This window comes from Pundamilia nyererei, unplaced genomic scaffold (assembly GCF_000239375.1).
Source record: "Pundamilia nyererei isolate P.nyererei 1_Seehausen unplaced genomic scaffold, PunNye1.0 scaffold00335, whole genome shotgun sequence".
Lineage (NCBI taxonomy): Eukaryota > Metazoa > Chordata > Actinopteri > Cichliformes > Cichlidae > Pundamilia > Pundamilia nyererei.
The window spans coordinates 246,650-269,553 of NW_005187736.1; the positions used below are offsets into that span (position 1 = coordinate 246,650).

General features: G+C 41.7%; 1 protein-coding gene across 6 annotated transcripts in view; it reads right to left on the minus strand.

The window, feature by feature from the left end:
- Positions 1 to 22,904, minus strand: part of sptan1 (spectrin alpha, non-erythrocytic 1) — a 38,658-nt gene that overhangs the window by 13,931 nt on the left and 1,823 nt on the right. For 2 of the 6 annotated variants that reach the window (XM_013915638.1, XM_005751939.2), the window contains exons 2-29: positions 16,997 to 17,236; positions 16,784 to 16,909; positions 16,021 to 16,161; positions 12,838 to 13,118; positions 12,582 to 12,726; positions 12,328 to 12,482; positions 11,727 to 11,862; positions 11,474 to 11,575; positions 11,242 to 11,379; positions 11,048 to 11,158; positions 10,845 to 10,922; positions 10,595 to 10,750; positions 10,245 to 10,449; positions 7,511 to 7,692; positions 7,186 to 7,429; positions 6,898 to 7,020; positions 6,551 to 6,768; positions 6,126 to 6,218; positions 5,895 to 6,029; positions 5,547 to 5,695; positions 5,266 to 5,322; positions 3,778 to 3,976; positions 3,168 to 3,272; positions 3,040 to 3,072; positions 2,899 to 2,934; positions 2,343 to 2,390; positions 321 to 412; positions 35 to 179 (exon numbers count right to left, since the gene is read on the minus strand). In XM_013915638.1, coding sequence (XP_013771092.1) covers positions 35 to 179; positions 321 to 412; positions 2,343 to 2,390; positions 2,899 to 2,934; positions 3,040 to 3,072; positions 3,168 to 3,272; positions 3,778 to 3,976; positions 5,266 to 5,322; positions 5,547 to 5,695; positions 5,895 to 6,029; positions 6,126 to 6,218; positions 6,551 to 6,768; positions 6,898 to 7,020; positions 7,186 to 7,429; positions 7,511 to 7,692; positions 10,245 to 10,449; positions 10,595 to 10,750; positions 10,845 to 10,922; positions 11,048 to 11,158; positions 11,242 to 11,379; positions 11,474 to 11,575; positions 11,727 to 11,862; positions 12,328 to 12,482; positions 12,582 to 12,726; positions 12,838 to 13,118; positions 16,021 to 16,161; positions 16,784 to 16,909; positions 16,997 to 17,233 — 3,870 coding nt within the window. In that variant the 5' untranslated portion in view covers positions 17,234 to 17,236. Of the gene's footprint in view, positions 1 to 34; positions 180 to 320; positions 413 to 2,342; positions 2,391 to 2,898; positions 2,935 to 3,039; positions 3,073 to 3,167; positions 3,273 to 3,777; positions 3,977 to 5,265; positions 5,323 to 5,546; positions 5,696 to 5,894; positions 6,030 to 6,125; positions 6,219 to 6,550; positions 6,769 to 6,897; positions 7,021 to 7,185; positions 7,430 to 7,510; positions 7,693 to 10,244; positions 10,450 to 10,594; positions 10,751 to 10,844; positions 10,923 to 11,047; positions 11,159 to 11,241; positions 11,380 to 11,473; positions 11,576 to 11,726; positions 11,863 to 12,327; positions 12,483 to 12,581; positions 12,727 to 12,837; positions 13,119 to 16,020; positions 16,162 to 16,783; positions 16,910 to 16,996; positions 17,237 to 21,993; positions 22,196 to 22,904 lie in introns of those variants that run through there. The other 4 variants (XM_013915640.1, XM_005751941.2, XM_005751940.1 and 1 more) reach the window with 3 other exon arrangements.

Sequence of the window (22,904 nt, forward strand, 5' to 3'; positions counted from 1 at the left end):
TTTCAGGCTTAAAATTACTAAAAGTAAATCTGACCTTATCCCCCAGGGCAGCCAGGTCCCTCTCAAAGCCCTCGTGTTTGCGCTGCAAAGCCTGGACACTGGCCAAGTCGTGACCGTAGTTGTCAGTGTTCAAGGCCTGGTTCTTCTCCTCAATCCACTCTTTAGTCTCATCAGCATCCCTTAGGACACACAACACAACTCAAGTTAATTGTTGTAGCTGACAAAATGTTCCAAAGCCTGTTTCTCTAATAAATAACACAAAGCAGAGAGTGAACTCGATGACTGATGATCACAGGCGATATCCCACTTTGGATTTGTACCTGTGGAAGCGCTGCACCTCATGTGCACTGCCCAGCATGTTGCTCCTTTCTTCAGCCAGCTGTTGCAGGGATCGCCAGCGGTTGTTCAGCTCCTGCACATAGCATACAATATGAAACAGCACTCATCCCACACACTGCTCCCTGTGTCTGGAGCATGTTTTTCTCACATTAGTGGTAACATTTGAGATGAGTTGCAGTATACCAATTGAAATGAGCATACGCTAAACAAGAGGCGCTTTCAGACTCACTGGGAGCACAACTCTAAGTGCTTTTTATTTTGGATTTGCAATAAAATAGGAAAACCAATGTGGCACAACAGGTTGCAGTTGGCCCTACAACAAGAAGGAGCATGCTGTGTGTTTATTGTGCTTTATGGGTTTGATGACGACAGGCCTGAAAAGGAAGTTCAATCCATGTTTGGTTTGGTTGTAAGTTAATGATGTTATCCACTTATTGTGACACGTGTTAAGCAGACGGCTTTATAAACAACTTTTGTGGTCTCACTTCCTTGTAATGCTTTTTCAGCTTCTTCCATTTCTACAATACTTTTTCTTATGTGGATGACAATCATAGCCAAAAAATAAATAAAAATACCTGCAGCTGTCAGCCTCCTAGTACATGAACCTATGGTATTAATTTAAGAACCCTACGTCACAACTATGATCCTCGAGTTATTGCATTCACAAACTTCGGGGTCAACATTGCCCCACCTCTCACCGGGGTGACGACAACAACGCACGTAACGAGAAGAAAAGACTTAGCTTTGATGAGTCAAAATTGTTAATTCTTCCTATTTCGTTTAATATTTTGACTGGATTTTAGGTCAAACTATTAAAAAGTAGTATGGCAACTCTCAATATAAGGTACGAAGAGACATAGATTCAAGTAAAGGAGGAAATCTTTAGATTTATTTTTGTTTTTCAGCCTATAGGAGACAGCAAAAAAGTTGCCAAGAGCATCTCGATGTTAGGCATTCATTTTCATCCACATAATAAAAAACAGCGTTCATTCAAAATTATGTTTTAAATATATTTGTATATTTATATACTAACTAACTATGGTGGCCTTCATAGAAATAGCTACAAATCTTAAACAGTTATTCTGTTTCTATTCTGCTTCAATTCAAAGTCTGGACTTCAATCACATCTTGAGTAAAGGTAAGTTAAAATCCTCCGAGGTGAAAGAAAAGGGGAACTTCCTACAATAGGTTTAGGACCTAAGCTCCTGCAGTCTGAAAGCGCCTAACTAAGCCACGTTTCCACAACACCCTCAGTGCTTCTGCGGCAGGGCCAGAAATCCAAATCAGCTCCAGAGAAATTACTTTCCATCACCAAAAGCTCACAATTACAGGTTGGTACTTTATGAGAATTCATAAGCTTTGGGGTTGCAAAGATGAAGTTATCTAACTGGTTAAGCATTTGCAGTTAGACCGTATAAAATATACTGATCTTGAGACTAGAGTGTAAACGCAGAACATCAGAGGACTGAAAGGAGCTCCTGTTTTAAATTTTTTTTGCACTTTTGGTGGAAAAGTGGCTAAGAGGGTCAAAGTCATTCCCACTAACAGATACATTTCAAGAACAGTTTAACAGTGACACAAGGAAAGCTAGATTTAACATATTTCACTCAAGCACAGTCATGCAAATAATGTGCTCAATTTATGCTACTTTGCACTGAGTATTTGATGAGCACAGACAGCGATGGACAAACAAAAGTAGGTGGATGATGGAGATGAGATGCACAGGACTGGTTGCATGGTAAGAACATTACAAACAAAGAACATGACAGGTTTAGCATAACTTATGCATTATGTCATTCATATTACAGCAACAATAATTAGGACCAGGACAGGACAAATGGTGCGGGAAGCATTGTGTTAAAAAAATAATAAAAGGAACACTGCTCATACTGAAGTCAGGTTTCAGTGAACATGAGGGGATAGATCATGTGACACTATCACAGTATGGTTAGTGTTTCTGATCACAATGCGCAGAGTGGTTGGATTGGACTTGTTCATCTTACCTTGATTGTATTAAAGTTAGCCGTTGTTTGAACAGCCAAGCGTATATTCTAAAGTCAAAGGTAAACCAAACATGGACATGGAGGGAAGGACACAAAAAACACCACACCAGTCAAGAGCGTTATGGAAAATCCCGGGGTTAATCTTGGTTCTCACAAGACCAACTGAGACACCATTCACTAGCACTGCAACCATGGCTGGAGGAGAATGAATCAAGCACTGTTTTTGTTACAATCGAGACATCCCGAGACATGAAAACCGTTACAAAGGATCTTAGGAATAAATTACGAGTTTCCAAGCTCTTCAGTTGTCTCATCAATGTCTAATCATATTCTACAAAGTCATGAGTCATCATGCCCCATGCTAGTAAAATGTAATTCTGGGCATGATTGCAGGAAACAAGTACACAAGTATCAAACACTGAGCAGTCATGCATGGTTACAGTATCAAATCAAGACTGATTAGCTGCCAAGTATTTTCAGGTGATGCATGTTCTTTACAAGATCATCTGAAGGTTTGAGGATGTCTTGAGGCCAATTACTGTTAGTTAGAGCTTACCTTCCACGGAGATGCAGTCTTAGAATCCGCTTCATCCTGTTCAACAAATGAGACACACAAGTAAGCACACTGCTATGATATCTAAAAAATGTCTTAATTATTATAGTGGATGCAAATATAAATAACAGAAACTACACCAACCTTGCCAGGAGCAGCACCAAGCAGCTCTTGTTGCTGGAGATGAGGAGAAAAAAAACGTTTTTTTAAAGGACAGCTAATTATGACTCATTTATGTGACATAACATACGATCCAGAGAGGTAGCGCCTACCTGAGCCTGAACCATGGGGGCCTCCTCAGCCATAAGGCCTTCAGACTCCAACTCTGAAGCCACTTTGTTGATATCCCTCAGACGAGACTCATTGGCCTTGAGGTCCTGGAAAGAGAGAAAGAACAGTGTCATACACTGTCTGTTCAAATTCAAATACATACATATAAAAAAAAAGAAGGTTTTCATATGACTGCTGCAGTTCTATGTTACACAACTTTTAATTATTTGTGTTTCGCACACTGTTGTGGAGGAATTTTTTGCCTACTTTTCTTTACAGTGTTGCTTCAGTTCGCAGGAATTTGCTTCTGCACAACTCTGTGAACATCCAATCACAGCATTTCAGTGGGCTGAGCTCTGAATTTTGACTGGGCCTTGCAACACCTCTATGCTTTTTTCTTTGTAGATTTGCTTCTGTGCTCTGCATCACTGTCCTACTGCATGGGCCAAATTTAGTTGTTATATGATCACTGAATTGTTGTGTTTACAATTCACATACAAGTAAAGACCATATGCAAGTAATTCAGATAACTTTAAGTCAATAGTCATGTAGAATTTTTGGGAAAAGGATCAAGCTTAAAAAACAAAACAAACGAAAAACAACAGACATTACCTTCTGGAAGTCATCAAACTTCTTCTGTAGAACCTCAACCTGCTCCAGATCAGAGCCCATCTCCTCATTAGTGAGGGTGCTCTCCTTCTCATGAATCCACTGCTGGAGCTCGTTGGCCTCACGGAATAACATAAACTTCTTGCAGCTTTTCTCAAGCATGTCCTTGCGCTTCTCCCCCAACTCTAACAGAGTACCATATCTTGGAAAAAAGAACATCAAAGAAAGAGAATGTAAGCGAAGCAGTAGAAAAAGATTTTTACAAACTTTAAAAAAGTGAAATAAAATTTAAAAAGTGGGTGGACACTGACATGCTTTGTGTTTGGAGTCTGTAGACATGGGACATGAGAAGGAAGCCTTGCATGGTATGGCTGACAGAAATTTATTATCATAATTGATGAGTAGTGTAGTAATGAAGGGGTCCCGTTCTCCACAACGTTTTACTCTTGTGTCAGGAAACATCCACACATATTTCTCTCTGGTCTTCATGACATTTTATAGATGCATTGAATAATCTAATAAAACCAGTACCTGGGGGCAGGCATCATCCTGATGATGGGGAGTGTTTAAGGACCAAAGCATCTAGAAAATCTTGATAAAAAGAGGGGGGGGGGGAGAGCCTCTCCCAGCTACCATGGGGTGAGAGGCAGAGCACACCTTGGACAGGTTGCCACTTTCATGCAGGGCTAAGAAGTGTTTAGAGTATTCAACAACACCACTACAATGATAATAAGATGAGATGCGTTAGCTTAGCAGGGAAGTTTAGCAAGCATTACATTGGAAATTCGTAATGTCAGGGAAAAAGCCTAATTGGTCAAAGTCAGACTAATTTTTTTTTCTTTTAATCATTTATCCTTCTTTACTTATTTATTTTCTACCAGTCTAAAAGTAAATAAGCACATTTTGTGTTGAATTTAAAGGCATCATAAAGAACATGGTTAAAATAATGTGTGGTCATTTTTCCTGAGAGCTGCGTTTGCTTTGTTAGATTTTTAATAAGGCTCTGGGATGTTGCTGTAAAATAAAAGTAGTGACATAAATACTGTATGCTCCTTTTAATAACTTTTCATCCACTTTTGTGAAACCTAGGTTCCAGCAAGGCACCTAGCCTCTGGGGTTACAGCTGTAGTAACGTTGTTCCAAACTAAACCCAGACACATCGACAAGCCAGTTTGTTTCTGTTATTTTATATATCACACACATTTCAAATAATTTTTGAATATTTCACTGATTCATTGAGACACCTAAGAACCAATCAAATCCCAGTGTGTGTAGGGCAGAACATAAACTGACATCCCTATAGGGTAACCTGGGATAAGAAGGATGTAACAGATGTGCATCAGAAGCTGCTTCTATCCTGGACTGAATAGAGGCCAGGGGTGAAATACACACAGTGTCACACAACATGGTATTTGAGTTGGGTGATGGATGATATCTATTATAGGTATCACGACCACAAGTACACGCAGAGGAGCACTGGTTCCTACTCACAGCTCTTCCACCTGCTTCATGCGCACAGACACGCTGCAGGCCTCCTTGGTGACAAGCCTGCACAGCGGCAAGGCAAGGCGAAAGCACAGCAAGAAAAGATTAAGTGGTTAAACACAGAGATAGGACAGCAGACGAAACAGGACAAGGGGCCAGGAGCAAGGTAATTAGTGTTAAACAACTGGATGGAAGTAAAGAAAGACTAAAGTGCAGAGCAGACAGGTTAAAGTGGATTAGTGGACCCGATTCTGAAACAGAAGAGTTCAGGCTTTAAGGTTTCTTACTGATTTTCAATCTGGTCTTGGCGGAGTGCAATGCTGCCATGTTCATCCAGCAGGTTCTCCCTGGATGAGGATTGGGTGGGGTCGAGCTTCTTCACATAAGCAGCAGGAACGAAGCCCTGGCGATCATTCACCTCCACTTTCCACCAGTCCTGCAGCAGGGGAGAGATGAAGTCATTAGTATGTAATGTGGCAGGGTGGATGAGAGTCAGGCAGTAGAGCTGGTCATCTACTAATAGGAAGGTTGGTAGTTTGATCTCTGGCTGCTGCAATCTGCATGCCAGATCTGCAATATCCTTGACCAAGATACTAAATTACAATATTTACTGATGCTGGACTACTTCACAGTACCTTGTTAGTGCTGTTGAGGAGAGTGAGAATGTCTCCTTTCTTCATGGTAACTTCACGTGGGCTCTTCTCCTGATAGTCATACAGGGCCAGGACCAGCTCCTTCCCGGTCTCATCATCGGTTGGTGCAACTTGTTGCTGTTTAGTTAAAAGAAACTTGTTACTGATTTGTGTTCTGCGAATAGACAGTGATGCTTCAGAACAGATGAGAATTCAGGGACTTTTTAAACTTACCCTGCAGGACTGGGCCTGCTCCTTCAGGGCCTGGATACTGCTGCCGTAAGCGCTCAGGTCAGACATCAGGGCTTCGTGCTTCTTTAGCAGAGCCTGTGGAGAAGAAACAACTCAGCACAACTACATTTCTCACAAAGGGAACTAATTGGAAGCTTTAAGCCCGCTTTAACTTTTAATAGAGCAAAAACAAAACAAAAAAAAATAACAAAACCTCCCCCAAAACGACATCATAAGATTTTAAACTTTAACAGCACAACAATAATTCATTGGTAGTGACAGTTACAGTGGTGTGAAAAGTGTTTGCTCTCTTCCTGATTTCCTATTTCTTTGTATGTTTGCCACACTTAAATGTTTCAGAACATATTTAACTATTAGACAAAAACTTTTTCACACCACTGTATATTCTTCTGTTGTAAAATCTGTACCTCAGCTGAGTCCTCGTCTTTGCCATAGTCTGTGCTCCCAACAATGGGTTCCTTTTCCCTCATCCAAGACTCGGCCTCGTTAGCATCAGCAAAGTATTGCTGGGCCTGCAGAGAGTCCTCAAGGTCCTGTCTCCTCTGGGAGGCCTTGGCCTTCAGAGTGTCCCAACGCCCATGCAGCTCAGCCAGCTTAGCCTTCACATCCTCACCAGCAAAGTGACCTGGACACCACACCCATGAAACCTCAGCTGTTTTTTCCCCCCACTGTTGCAGTGATATTTTACTTGCATTTAAACATCACCATCATCTCACTGAAGATAACAGAGGAATCTTAGGATTTAAATCAATACCTTCCTCCACCATAGCTTCTCCCTTCTGGGTGACAGCCTTAATGCGAGGCTCGTGACCTGTGATTTCAGCCTGCAGAGCCTGGTGCTTCTTCAGCAAGTTCTGGACACCAATCAAGTCTTTGCCTGAGAAAAAACATCAGAGAAACATTTTATGGAGCTCCAGTGATCTGAAATATGAGGCTCCAGTTTAAACTTTATTTCTGAAATGATCACTTTCAATGAGTATATACCTCCAATTACAAACTTTAAAATTTCTTAGAGCTGCATAGACAATTAGTCTGATTTTACCTCTGTTAGTAGAGGCAGCGATGGGCTCTTTCTCACGGATCCAAGTCTCCTCATCTTCAATATCTCTGAACAGCTGCTGCAGCCTTAGAGAGTCTGACAGCTTCTGCTTGCGTGCAGCCATGGGTTCACGCAGAGCTTCATACCGAACCACCAAAGCCTCTTGCTTCTTGCGGATGTTGTCAGCATCAAAGTGGCCAGCCTCCTGGAACTGGCGGGCCTGGATTGTTATGCCATCAATCCGATCCTGATGGGGACATTTACATTAGTGTCGCATTCACCAAAGCAGTGTATGGGAGCTCCATAATTTGGGCTGAGTGCTTGTTACCTGGTGCGCTGCCACATCAGCCTCCAGCAGTGCATGTTTCTTCTGCAGGTTCTGAACACTTGTCAGGTCTTTTCCATAATCATCTGAAGCCAGGTGGCCCTCCACTTCATACAGCCACAGCTCTATGTCCTCTACATTTCTGTTGAACTGCTGCTGCTGGTTGGCTTCACGCAGCTTGATGCCTTTAAAGAAAAAATAAAAAAGCTCTGACTGTTGTTCTGAATCACCATGGACAGACTTTTCTTTCATGGGCTTTCCAAGTACATTAATGGCCCAGCTATTCAGTTCAATTCATTTTTATTTATACAGTGCTAAATAACTCAAGGTGCTTTATACTGTAAGATAAAGACTCAACAAAGAAAATAAAAAACCCTAACTATTATATGACCCCTTTGAGGAAACACTTTGGCGACAGTGGGAAGGAAAAACTAGAACCAATGAACTAGTTCAGATACAGACTGTTTCTCATTTTAGAGATATTGCTCAAACAGAAGAAAGCAGTCCCACATATTTGTTTAATATTCGTAAAAACGACTCCAAGATTCCTCACCGTGTTACTGGAGGCAAAGATAATGCCATCTGGTTAGATACCATATTTCTAAGATTGTCAGGGCCAAGTACAATAACCTGGTCTTTAAAACACTCCTGCACTTTAACTAATTGGTGTATATTTGGCTTAATGGATAGATACAGTTGTATGCTATGTCTTCTGATGATAATGCCTACGGGAAGCGTGTATAATGTAAACAGAATTGGTCCTAGTTAGAGATGGCACGATACCACTTTTTTATGTCCGATACCGATATCATAAATTTGGATATCTGCAGATACTGATATGAATCCGATATAGTGATTTTTAATCAACAAAACAGTTTAATATCTTGCTGCATTTTGTATAAGTTCATACTCAAGTTTAAAACAACAACTACACTAAAGCTATTCTGTTATACCTGTATGCAAAAAAAAAATATTTCATAGTTCAGCAATACTGATCAATCTAATAAACTTAAACCTACACCATCCTCCCTATTCTGGTATTTTAAAGAGTACTTAGCGTAAATATTAAGCAACCTAACTAATAGGGTTCCAACTCCCAGCAACAACAAAAAAAAAAAATAGGGAACCACCCCTCACGCTCCACCTCATGATGCTTAATCGACGTAATCAACCTTAATTTGATGCAGTGTGAAAAAAAATGCACAGAAATCAATTATTTTTCAAGAAATATTAAATAGATTCAACATCGTTCTTCAACAAAATTGCAGACTGCACAGATGGTACCTTCCCAAAGGAAAAAGTACTATAGCTTACTAGGGTATATATATTAGACTTAATAGTTACTATATACAGTAATTGACTTCTATTCATTTTACATCAAATTAAAACTTTGGGTGTCAGATAATTATTTATTAAAAGCTCGACATTTTAAATGAGAATAAGAAAGAAAAGTATGTCTTTGTGCCCCCTTTTCCCTGTTAATGCCCTATCGGCCCCCCTGGCTAAACTTTGCTAGATCCGCCCCTGCACAGTTACCAGCGTCAGCTACGTAGAAAAAGATCCTCGAGTAGAAAGTAATATTAAATACATTCTAACAACAGCTGATCAAGCTTAAACGTGCTGCTGTTGTTCAGCCGCTGGTTTCCTCTTTCTGGTGCAAAGTGGGCCAAAAACAAACAACAGAGATGGACTCGCAACAGAAAAGCCGATCAGCTGATCGTTAAGCAGTTTCATGATTGAAGTAGCAGCAGGAGAGGCAGTCGCTCCATATATCGTTTGGTAAGCTTAACGCAGGAATGCTTTACAAACATTCAGAGATGGACTTACACACTTGCTTTACTTCTCTCCGGATAACTTTGTCGGAGATGAAATGCCGGGTTGCTAGCGAAGCTCCACATGCTATCCAACCACTGACAGGTCCCGCATGCCACAGCCGCTCTATCACGTGATGCATACTGCTCCGACATGCTAACGTTCTGAGGTGAGTTACTGCGTGTTGCAAGTTTTGTGAGGTGCTTTCGTGATATTTAATGGATCGGATTACATTTTTTATTTTTCTCTGATATCCGATCCAGTAATTTAGGTCAGTATCGGACCGATACCGATACGTAATATCGGATCGGTCCATCTCTAGTCCTAGTACAGAACCCTGTGAACTCCATAATGAGTATTAGCGTGCGAAGAGGACTCTCCACTTACATGAACAAATTGGAGTCTATTAGATAGATATGATTCAAAACACTTGTAATACCTACAGCATGTTCTAATCGCTCTAATAGGATATTATGGTCAACAGTATCGAACGCTGCACTGAGGTCTAGCAGGACAAGCACAGAGATGAGTCCACTGTCAGAGGCCATAAGAAGATCATTTGTAACCTTCACTAAAGCTGTTTCTGTGCTGTGAGGAGCTCTGAAACCTGACTGAAACTCTTCAAGTAACCCATTCCTCTGCTAAAGTTGTGGTCAGATGTTTACATTCACTCATCATGAGCAGAAATGTAACAGTAATTGCTTTGAGTTGTTCTTTTCCCATGGTAGAATAACTGAATGACTTTTGTCCCTGTGTGGTTTAGAGAAAAATAAATAAAATTCTAACTGTTGCACTGTTTTCTCAGTGGTTTGTTCTTTTGTGTGTGTGCACAAACATACACAAAAGCCCGTCCACTCTTCATGCACTTTGTCACTGTGCACAGCTCAAATCAAATCTTTATGTTCACTTTTCCTCCAAACTATACCTTTGAGCTCAGTGGCCTCCAGCAGTTTTTTCCACTGAGAGCTGACTTCTTCCATGTGACCAGAAACCTCAGTTGAGGCATAATGCTTTCCATCCAGCAGCTCCTGGCCTGACTTCTGCAGGGCATCGATTCGGCTTTGGTTAGCAGACAGCTCCGCTTCAAAGGCCTGGTGTTTCTGCACCTTGCCCTGCAGGTTGGAGGGGTCCTGTTGACAGCAGAGCAGAGACACAGAATTTCAGCAATGGAGAAAACAGACACAAAAGAAAACATCACAATGCACAAATGAACATCAAAAAAATGGGAGACACAAATATCGGGAGAAGACAATATCAATTTCTTTCACAAATTACCTTGTAAGCCTCATCAGTAGCAGTCTTCATCTTTTCATTGATCCAGCTCTTAAGCTCATCAGAGTCCCTGAAGAACTGCTGGAGGTGGAAGGAGTCCTCCAAGGCAGCACGACGAGACTGAGCACGGTCGTGCAGGGCATTGCGGCGGCTGAGTAGCTATAAATGCAACAAGGAGAGAAAACACATTTTCAAAGAAAGCCTATTGTATTTGATTTTATGTCTGATGTGGAAAGCAGACAGCAGTGCTTACAGCATCTCTGCGTGTAGCCACATCCTCTTTGGCATAGTGGTTGTTCTGAATCAGTTTGGTAGCAAATTCATCCAAAGCCTGGAGATGTGCAGCACAAACAGATTAAAGGTTAATTTCAATTTACAATTCTCACACAGTGGCAATAATTCAAGAATAGAAGATGCAATAATCATCATGTAACTGGGCAAATTTAATAAACTTACAGTGATCTTCTCTTCTTGAGCACTCAGCGACTTCTCAAAATCTTCGTGTTTTTTAAGCAGTGCCTCTACACTGTCCAGGGAGTCACCAAGGTCTTCATTCAGGAGGAAAGCCTACGCAAGGAGAATACATGAAAAACTGCCACAGCACGTCTTTTTGCTAATAAACACCAAGCTCTCCAGGTGTGGTAACTCACCTCTTGCTTGCTCATCCAGTTGTCAACTTGCTCAGTATCCCTGTAAAAGAGCTGCAGGTCCATGCACTGCTCATACTGCTGCCTGCGAACCTCCCACAACTCCAGCAGAGACTCCTTTTCTGCAGCAAGGACACCAAGCTACACAAAATACACCAAAAAGAGCATTTTAAATGCTAGTATGACACAGATGAAGAGTGGAGAAAATTCTACCTACACGGTGTCATAATCCTACCTTTTCCTTCACCTCATCAGAGGCATAGTGTCCTGCACTGAGCAAGGCCTGGCCAGCTTCATCTGTAGTTCTAAAACTGTCCTCGTGAGCGTCAATCTCTCCCTAAAAAAATATAAATAAGAAAAACATGGAAACAGGTTGACTAACACAGGGTGTGAATTATGAGACAAAAGGATTTGACACTTTCTTGAGCCTTTACACTAAGTGCAAAGACACTTTAGGCTGGAGGTCTCTATAGTTTAGAAGATTTTACCTTGTGCTCCTGATGGCGGTCTAACAGGGCCTCAGCTCCAGCCACATCATTGGCCAGTTCATCGGCATTGATCAGAGCCTTCATCTCAGTTACCCAGCTAGTCAGATCCCTAAAGTCAGCAGTGAAACGCTGCAGCCTAAAACAAATCATCAAAAAAGGACAGAATGAGCAAACTTGGTTGGACAAGTTGGACAGGCCTGAGCTCTTGGCAAATATGAACTGAAAATTACTCTGTACATAAGACCCCACAAAGATTCACAAAGATTCACACAGAAGTCTAAATCAGTCATAAATCCTAGAAAGGTTTATGTGCATGTGTGTTTTCATTCATAAGTTATACTTTTGTTGTGTATGTAGTATTTCACTGTGATCATCATTACATCCCATATATAGACCTGGGTACATTAGTTTGTTGTTGTTGTTCATCAGCGTTAATTCTAAAAACATGTCAGGTAAAGTAATTATATATTGTGAACAGCTTGTTGTTTAAAACAGAGTGATATGCTCCAACACATGGCCTTTGCATATAACTTTATCTCCTGGCTTCTGTGAAAGGTTGATGAATGATTTGCTTGTTTTACTGCATTTATTGGTATTTTACTGGTAGGAGTCGTTCAGACGGGCACGGCGCTCAGTAGACAGAGTGCGAATCTGTTCCCAGTTGGTGATAAGTTCGTCCTTTTTCAAATGGATCTGCGAAGCGTTCTGGGGATGTGTCTGCTGCAGGTGCTCAGCGTCACCACCCAGAGTTTTGACCTGATTTAAGGAAGGAGAACACAGCAAGTCAGGATATCAAGTTTTTAACTTCCCTTTTACTACATTTGCTAACATAGCGGAGATCGGCATTTGCCCTACCTTATCTTCCAAAGCTGCCAGGTCTCTCTCCAGGCCCTCATGTTTGCGCAGCAGAGCCTGAACACTGGCCAGGTCACGCCCAAAGTCATCAGACCCCATCAGCTGCTCCTTCTCCTTGATCCAGCTGATGGTTTCATCCACATCCCTATTCGAGGTAAACACACAGTCTGTTACTAACGGCAGCATGACAAACAAAAAAATGAACATACACACAGTGTAAGAGTTTTTCATGTGTTATGGTTATGACGCTGCTTACCTGTTGAAGCGCTGCACCTCAGCAGCTCCAAACAGCTTGCCCTGCCTCTGTTGGGCCAGGCCCTTCAGGCGCTGCCAGGCCGCGTTGACCTCGTCCTGCTTGCGCACAATGAGCTCTGCCTCTGGATGGGATTCCTGGATCAGCTTAGCTGCAAGCTGGTTCACCTCATTCACGCGTTCCTCATGGGCAGCCAGATCCGTCTGGAACTCCTCAAACTTCTTTTGCAGGAGCTGCACGTGCTCCAGGTCCTGGCCCAGCTCTTCTGATGTGGCAATGGCCTCCTTTAGGTAAAAGTGGAGAAAGAGAAAGTTAAAAAAAAGAGAAAAAGTATGCCTTGGTGCTTTACTATCTGATACAATGAGTCTGGCTTTCGTTAGAATTCAAAATAATTGCAACAAATATAGGCCTCAAGTCTTCAAGCGGACACGACCTCTGTAATCTTCAGGTTTGTAAAGCAGTGTATAAATGAGGACTCTTTGGAGGATTGCCTGTTTGAGTCGGGTGACAGGTGACTGACCAGGTCGACAAATTAGAGCTTCTTTTCGTCCTCTCTGGCCCGATGTACCGAGCGGCACAAACAGCTTGGCCAAAAGATGCGATCGCCACTATTTTACAAAATAAAATGTTTTTCCAAGCTTTCCAAAACCCACTCAAACAGTTTAGTACACCACAAACACAACTAATTTTCTTACCAAAGGACAATCAGGAATCCTAACATACAAGTCTATGTCCACGCTTTGTGGACGTCTTTCTTTTTCCTTACATCATCTCACTGACTGGATTACTTCATATTACAGGTGTGGAAAGTGAAGCCTAAATGTAAATTGGGAAAATAATCCCATGCCCTTGGCATAATCCCCTCACACCTCCAAACACCACTGGGGTGCATTTCCTCAGTGAATCCTGGTCAAATGCTGGCCTCATGAATGCTGGTCAAATTCAGACCACCCGCATGGGCAGTTGGGATTTGGTTGCAAAACCTTCTCCCATCACAAGAGGGAGCCAAAGTAATTTCCACTGTGGGCTGCCTGGCTTTGGGCCTTCTCTCAGCAAGAGTAGAGAGATGAGGACAGTGGGCTGTGAGGGCATTCAAGCGAAGATACCGCTTGCAATTTGCAACCAACCCATACAGATTTCAGAGTTATTTCCTCTCATGCAAAATCATGAATCAGCCAGAATACTGCAAGAAGAAATATCTACCTTGCTATAAATATGAGAAATACCTCAGGAGCAGAGCCAATGCAGATTTTACTCAAAGTATTTTCTCGTTCCCAAGAAGGGAGGGGGACTGCGTCTGATACTGGACTAAAGGGCACTGAATCAGCATTTCAGGTCTTACAAGTTCAGGATGCTGACAAATGCCACTCTGCTCTACATGTAGCGCGCCCAGGTGACTGGTTTACATTAAAAGACCTGAAGGACCCATATTTTCACATCTCATTTACCCACTTCGCATTAAATTCCTGCAATTGGTGATTCAGGGCAAAACGCACGAGTACTTAGTCCTGCCATTTGTCTCACTGAGCCCTTGGGTATTTGTGAAGTGCACCTAGCAACATGCATAGACGATTAGCTGCTGCTATCAGAGTCAGAAATGATGGGAAGAAAGCATGCCAGGGTGGCAGTGGATCACCTGATGGCTCTGGGTTTCACTACAATCTACAAAAAGAGTGTCCTGCAGCCAGCTCAGCCCATCTCTTTCATGGTGTGGAGATGTCTCCTATTTAGGCTATGCTGGCAGATGCTGGAATTAATGGCATCTTCACTGGCAGTCATCCCACTAGGCAGACTGCATGTGAGGGGATTTCAGTGATGGGTTGCATCCCTGAAACTATGCCCAAAGTGCCATGCCTACTACCATATCAGAGTGACAGCACACTGCACTGCAGCACTCTGCCACTGGAGAAATCCTACATTTTTCACTCAGTGGGTGTCACTGGCAGCTGTCACAGCCAGGAAGGTCTTTCCCCTCCAACGAGACCTAGTTTCCCAGGCCAGGGGGGGGGAAATCGTATAACCCCGCCCAGGTTGCCTTGCCCTGTGGGCTAATCTGAGTACGGAAGGACTACCTTAGAGGGTCATAGTCACTATTCATAGTGCTAGGGCCCCCTCCACAATGTCACTGTAATAGAATACGTTTGTTTTTTGATGCTCTGTAACAGCAATCACCACTTTTCTGCAGGGGCTGTTAGATAAAGGAAAGGCCTTTTCCACAATTAAAGTATCTCTGGCAGACATTTCAGCCTGCCAAAGGAGCTTTAGAGATAGCCCGGTGAGGCATTACCACTAGCCTGCCATTTTATGAAAGGGGCACGACAGCTCTACTTTCTCTCTAAACTTCTTGTGTCTACATAGGATTTAACCTTAGTGCTGGGATGTCATTTGGAGGATTTATGTACGTTCTACCAGAGGGATGGCAACCTCTTGGGTCATCTTTAGGGGTGTCTCTGTAGAGAAAATATTTGCAACAGCAAGCTGGGCTTCACCTTTGATCTTTCCAAGGTTCTACAGGTTAGATATCACTGCACCATCCCTAGCCCACACTGTCTTAAGTGTGGGTCCACATGAGATCTTTTAAGATGGCACTCAGTCATTCAGATAAGCTTAGCTGGCAATACGGGACTATGCATATCTCCATAGCGAGACACCAAATTAAATGTTTGAAGGAGAACTTGGTGTCTCACCAGATCACACTCGTTGCACAAAGCGAGGAAGAAGTGCGCTTATCTTGAATGTCGAGTGGCGCTGCATCACACCCTTTTATAGGGAGGAGGGTAGCTCCTCCCTGATGTCTTAACATAAAATAGATTTCTGCAGCCAAAATCTGACCAAGTGACCAACTTGGACTGATTTTTATTTTTTGTCTCCTTGTTTTCAACCGAGTTATCAGTTCCGTCACTACTTAGCAAACATAAACTAATGTAGGTCTATTAGCTGCAACCAACCAACCCACCAATGTTCTGTACTGGCACAAGACGCCACTAAACATGTTCTAAAAACACATGTTTCTTAAATCCAGCCTTTATACATGTATTGTTTCATGTCCACTTTACAGGTCATGTCTAATTTTCTTGCAATGACGACAGCTAAACTGAAATGGTAAACTATGGTAACTGTATTTGTAACTACATCTGTCTGCTCAAGTCTTTCTATGTTTAAAACAAACAGAGATATGAATCTAACCTTGTCACTAATCCAGTCCAGGGCATCTTCACACTCACGCAGATACTGGACCAGTTTCTGGGCCTGCAACAGACGCATGCCCTTTTCCTTGGTTTTCTCCAGCAGGAGGTCCCACAGGTGATGCAGCTCCTCCAGACGAGTCTAGAGCACGTGACAAAGGTGGGAAGTGTTAATAAAGTTAGTGACAAGAAATGAGAAAATTATCTTGGATATATGTTGGAAAACCAAAGAGAAGACTTTTCCACTGAAGATCGTGGAAGAGCCGATTCATATGAAACACAGAGCATGCGATAAAAAGTACATTTTGAAACCGTTGAGTCAAAAATAGGGGAAAGCTGACTGAATCTTTAAGAATTCACAGCACTCAAGAGTCACACCACAGGTCAGCACCTACTTTTATATACTCGGCCATATTGACACTTGTAACTATTGGCCTCTGTTGTGTCCGGTAAGGCGTGTAGGACTGAATCGGATGGAAGGGGTTAATAGTCATCAAGAAGACCTACATTTTATGTGAGTGAAATTCTAATATTTTATTTTTCTCTTATGTTGCACTAATTATCAGGTATCTGTCGCTGTATGTTGCTCCTGTATATTTAGGGATGTAGCTTTCTAATAATAACAACTAATAAATAGTCAGGAAAGCAATGTTTGGTGTCACAGTGGCTACATCCATCATGAACATACATATAACCCCAAAGCCCACCACAGGCATACCTAAATGTCAACACACTGCATATTAGTGTGCATTTTGGCTACTTACTCGAATAGTGTCAGATGCAAAGTGGCCCTCAGTGATCATTAGATTTCCAGTCTTGTCCAGTTTGATGATTGCTTCAGCATTGGCCTGAACTTCAGCTTCAAAAGCTTGATGTTTCTGCAGCTTGCCCTGTGTATGAAAAACATATATGATACAAGGTGCCCTTCTTACAGTCTAACAGGGCTTAAATACATATACATTAAATAACTGACAGACCTGCAGGTTGGAAGGGTCCTTGTAGTTCTCATCAGAGGCAATCTGCAGCTTCTCCTGGATCCACTTCTCCAATTCATCGGCATCACGGCGGAAGAACTGAAAGCGATACGAGTCCTCCAGCTTCTGCCGGCGCACCATCGACAGCTCCTTGAAACGCCGGTAGCGGTCCAGGACCTGCTGCCGACGTTCCTGGATATCTTCAGCTGTCTCCAGCACTTTGGCTCCTGCGGTGTCCATTTTCTGGAAAAGCACCATCAATGACATACGTGCGATAATTTTGCATGCACATTTAAATAACAGCAGAGACAAATCAGCTGTGTATGGAAAAGCGAATGAAACATATCTCAAAATGGAAATTTATTTGGATGAAAAAAATATGTCGCCTACACATCCTATCCACATAATCACATATGGAAAACATGAACTTTAAAGAAAAGAAGGTTAAAATCAATCTTCAGCTTGTCTCGCTGTGTCTGAGTAGGGTTAGATATTTCTTTAAAGACCCCAGTCTTTGCATTTTCCTGTTTACAGTTAAACATTGTTATTTTTCTCACATCCCACTTCACTGCTTTTCTTTGGACTCAAACATGGATACAAAGAGCAAGGCTGCATGCTTTAACTCCCACCCACCCTATCCTGTCTCTAGCTAAGCAACCAAAGGGCCGGCAGCTGAAATACTAAAAATGACAAATGGGGGTGGGGGCGGAAATTCCACATGCATGCGAACAGTAACTAGGCTTCACTACACAAAGAGAGCGCAGCAGTCAGCTCATTCCCACTGTGCCCTAGGCCCCATGGTTAAAGTATCCTTGAACTGTGGCCAACAACCAAGTAGGAACGTTACATCCAACAAAACAGGATACTAATCTATCATTTCCAGCAGCTTAGCTTTAAACAACATATCTGATTAAACTTACTCATAAATTCTTAATCAAAGCAGTAACAAGAAACTAAAAAGTATAAATGGTAAATGTACGGGTTCTTAAATACTCTAAGTGAGCACTCACACAAGCACTTTTTTCTATGCTTTTTCTATGCAAGTGCTTTCTAACTAACAGCAACACACAATCATACTTTGATGGATGCATCAGACTTGGGGTTTGTATCTTGTATCAAACCTGTTCTATCTTCTGAACCGCAGCCACTCCAATGTGAGTATTAGTAGTTTTATGATTTTATCAAACTGAAACGTGAGCTTTTAGCCTCTCTAATAAGAAACAAAACAGAAACAGGGATGGAGGTATTGATCCGTTTGAATCAACCTCCAAGCACAACAGCTGAGACCAGACTGAGTGAGGGTGAGGGCGGGGCTATGCATGCTGTTAGATCTGCGTGTTTTTGTTGATGCTGCAGACAGCAACACAAAAACCGATGGATAAATGTGAGACAATTTCCTGGATTCCACTAATTCCCTCTCTGAATGACGTGGGGGTATTAGTGAAGTCAGCAGTCTAGCTGTGTTCAGCTTTTTATCAAGAATCCCATAGACGCTAGTATTTCTCCCAGACAAGCAAGCATCCCAGGGGCTTCACACATGCAAAAACTCACAAAAATCTAGTCCAACAGTGTACTGTAAGCCGATTACGACCATCAACCCACCGCCTGACACAAAGTGATCTCCAGCTTGCACCCCTCCCCCTCTCCTAACTCACCCCATATCAGAGGGCCTAAATCATTTCAAGGATTTAACTGGACTCAGCCTCATTCTGCACAGTCATGCTGGCTGCTATATGACTGTGAATCTCTGTCTCCATCACCTAAGAACCAACATGACATTCTCAAGTCACTGACAAAGGTAACAGCAACAGAATTATTCATCTCACTTGTCTTATTCTTCTCTGGGTTTGCAAGCTTCAACTAATGCACACTGTTTACTCCTTTCTTGAAAAAAGGTAAATACGCTATATTCACACAGCACTGTGGTTCACAATATAAGCGCAGTCTCTACTGCTACTGCTTTAACCTGATAAAATCTTAGACATCACTTTATGTTCTAATTCCTTTAAAGCTGAAATTAATCCCTAAATCATTATTTTCATACTGCAAATTTTGCTGGTCTGACCTCATAAATGCAATGGCCCAGCAAATTTGTACAATCATTATATCCCTCTAATGTAATATAAAGATGACTAGTCTTAAGGGGACTGGATACATTATAATCTGTCAGATACCGGGTATAAATACTTAGACGTTTCAGTAAAAGTCTGACTGGAATTTAACATGTGAGTGTGAGCGAGTGTGAAGAACATTAGTGTGAAAGCAGGTCAATAACAGGCCTGTGACGCCATAAACACAAGACTGCATCTGCTGATAGCACTCCCTCCCCTTCTCTATCACTAGATAACAGCTTTCTCTCTTTTAGCCTCACTGCTGACAGTCAGGGAAAGGGGGTGGCCACAACCGTGTTAGCATGCTAGCTATATCCCACAGATGGTTGTAGTCATGTGACACTTGCTTCTATCTTCAAGACACATTAAAAATGTTATACTGGGCAGGAATGATAAAACTTTGAACAACCAGTTGCATAATACTGTGCAAGTCAGCAGCATTCCAAAGTCCAAGTATCTACTTTAAAGTGGACATGAAACACTTCACCTATAAAAGCTAATTTACACCATGGAGCCATGCTCTCAACAACTGACATAGATTTAACACCGTGAAGCTGGCTTTAAGAAATAAGTGTGTAAAGTTAAATTTTAAAAAACCAATAACTCTGGGAAAATAAGGACACTAAAACCAAAACTTTGTATAAGGAGGCCCCTTTTGTACCGTCCCTGGGTGCAACAATGAGTTTTATGTTAAGAAACCCAGGATATACTAACATTCACTCTCCATCTCTTAAGCAGTCAGTGGTTCTTAGTTGTTTTGCTAGTGATGTAAAGTTCTGTACTGGCACAAGATGGTGCTAAACATGTTTTAAAAACTAACTTTAGGCACTTATTTCTTAGATCCAGCTTCATAGACAGGTTAAATCTATGTCAGCTTTTGAAAGCAGGGCTCCATGGTGTAAATTAGCCTCTATACATTTAAAGTTTCAGGTTCACTTTAACGCAGAAACACCCAAATTATCTCAATTTAGCGATTGTTCATTTCAATTTTATTTATATAGTGCCAAATTACAACAACAGTTGCCTCAACTATGAATATATTTGTCTGAAAACGTTCTAAAAAATGTAATCTTGGGTTCACTGACAGATTTTTAGATTCCAGCTGTTTCTAAGTGTTGAGAGAAAACATGCTTTGTCAGGTGATGAAACACTAAAGTGTGTGGGTGGATGGAGGACAATGGATATCGACCCTGAAATAGCTAGTATAATCAGGCAGCTCAGGAAGCAAACTGTGATGCCAACTTATCAGAAGGTGAGTGGTTCAATCCCCGGCACCTCTAAATCACATGTCAATGTGTCACTGGGAGAGATGCTAAACCTCAACATGAACCCACTGTATCCACTGGCGTGTGTAGGTAAAAAGCATTTAAGTGCTGTACCGATTTTTGCATATGAATGTGGCTTGTAGACTAAAACACCCTTTGAGTGCTCAGTAAGGATAGAAAAGTGCTTGTAAGTACCTGCATTAATTTTTTATTGTATGGTCTCTAACACTGTCTTTGCTTCCCTTTCTGTAGAATCAAAGCCATTAAAGTAAAACCATTAAGATATAAAAATGTAAGAAGGTATTCCATGTCATAAACACAGCTCTAACATGTGTAACATGCCAAACAACTTGGAGAGTTGTATAATATGGTCACATTTCAGAAACAACATGCCATTGTATGAAAACCCATTACTACGCCATGTAACGCCATGGTTATGCTAACAAAAACACAGCTATTAAGCCTTATTAAACAAAGTGTTTAATGCCAACTTAGATTCTCTGCAGTAGCAGTAGTAGACCGGATCACAGGAGGTGAATATCAAGCCAAGGACAAACCACACAGGATCAACTCTATCAAGTACATGTCTCAGATTAAGAGTGCGCTGAGCTTTCCTAAACACTGGGTTTATATCAGAGACGTCCACAGAGCAGCAGATGAAGTCATTCACTCAGCAACACCCAAATCACTTCGGTGAAACATGTGTTTTGAATAGGGGTCACGTCTCATGAGCCGAGGCAGGCCTTTTTCCCTACTGAGGAATAGTGGAGGATGAAGGTGATGGTATAAAGGGAGTTATCCTGCAATCCAGCACGTTTGTGGCCTTCTCTTAATCACTAACAAATGTTACAGTATTTGGATTTTCAATATTTTCTGTCATATACAGTGTTACAGTTTTGTCAGTGTCATATACAGCCAAGCCTTTACAAGTAAAAATCCTCACCTCATTATGCTCAGACTGTTTCTCTACTCTTCGATCTCTGTGACATCACTGAGAAAATCGAATATGCTTATCTCGAACACACTCAAATGATAGTCTGATACTGACGAAGACGCACAGCCAATTGGGAGACACATCTTAAACATAGTGTGGCCCTCAGGGGAGACGAGGTAAGCTGTTTAAGGATAGACTGAAGGGAAGCAATATTATTTTGAATACTGTAAATTGCTTGTAGCTACTTCAGTAGACTCCAGGAAAAGACATATTATCCATGGATTAGCCCCTTTAGCAAATATTAAATCTATGTCTGACATCGAAATTATATGGTTAACTTTATATAATACATTAAATAGAACTGAAGATAAAAAAAATGTGCAAACCAGCACTAATCAAAGCATTAGCCCTGAAAAAAAAATGTTATCTGACAGGCACGAGAGAGAAGTAAGCCAACAAATCTAAGAGTTTTCTCAAAGACTGAACAGCCAGACTTTGAAGGGCATTTGTTAGGTTAACAGAGAAAAATGTTAAATGTTAATATCAGACTTCATGTGCATGCAAAGAATTTCACAGCAACACAAGACATGCAATAAAGAAACCTATTATCCCATAATGTCTCCATGAGAACAGGCTCAATTGAAATCCAGACCAGATCAGAAAACTGCAAAACCAAAGCAATACACACACCAGATATGTCAAGTCTGGTTCCTCAGGTTCTCTTGTATCTTGAAAGAGCAGAGGCTACATCTGTGGCAAAGTCGTAGCCTGCAGCAGCATCTATAGACTTTACTGTACCCCTTAAAAGTCTGATACTGACGATAAAAAAAAGAATTGTCTCATCTACTCCACAGACAGACGCATTGCACCTGCAATGACTATGCTGTACAAGAGAGTAAGCCAAGATGTAGCCCTGCCCATGCGTCTCTCTCTCACTCTCTCCCTCTGCTCTGTACCTCCTCCCATCCCTTTACTCAGCAAAATAACATCCCAGCTGCCCTACGCTTTTCTCGAATCTTCTTTCTTAAAGAAACCAAAACACAAAGTGCAACACACTAACAACACACGGAGCCACACAGTGCTTACACAGACACAATCATTACCTTGAGTTTGGGTTTATCAATTGTCGACATGTTGCAGATCTGTATAGGGTGGCTACAGTACATGCCATCGATCCAGCAGTCATTAAAAAGCCATCAAAGGGGAGGAGTGGCAAAAAGAGGGCGCTTTCAGGAAGTTCATCAGATAATGCTTAAAGTACATCACTATACATTTGAGATCGAATAACTGGGTGTTAGGATGAGCGGAAAGTTCATGCAGCAGAAAGAAAATTAGTAGACTGGCTATGGTGCCTCTGCAGGCAGACCTGATAGGCCTGAAGACAGGGGGCCTAGTTTCTATTTAGGTCATAGTCACAGTGTAGTTCTACTGAAGAATAGCAATTTGTGAGCAATGCAGGCTGCTTGGCTTTTGATGGTTAGAAATACTCAGTCTTCCATTCACAGAACCACAGGGCCTGGTGCAGCAATGATGTTGCTGATGTTAGTATCTTGGGTCCAGCTTTTTCACCAAGTTACTGTTTCAAATCAGACTGTCCTCAT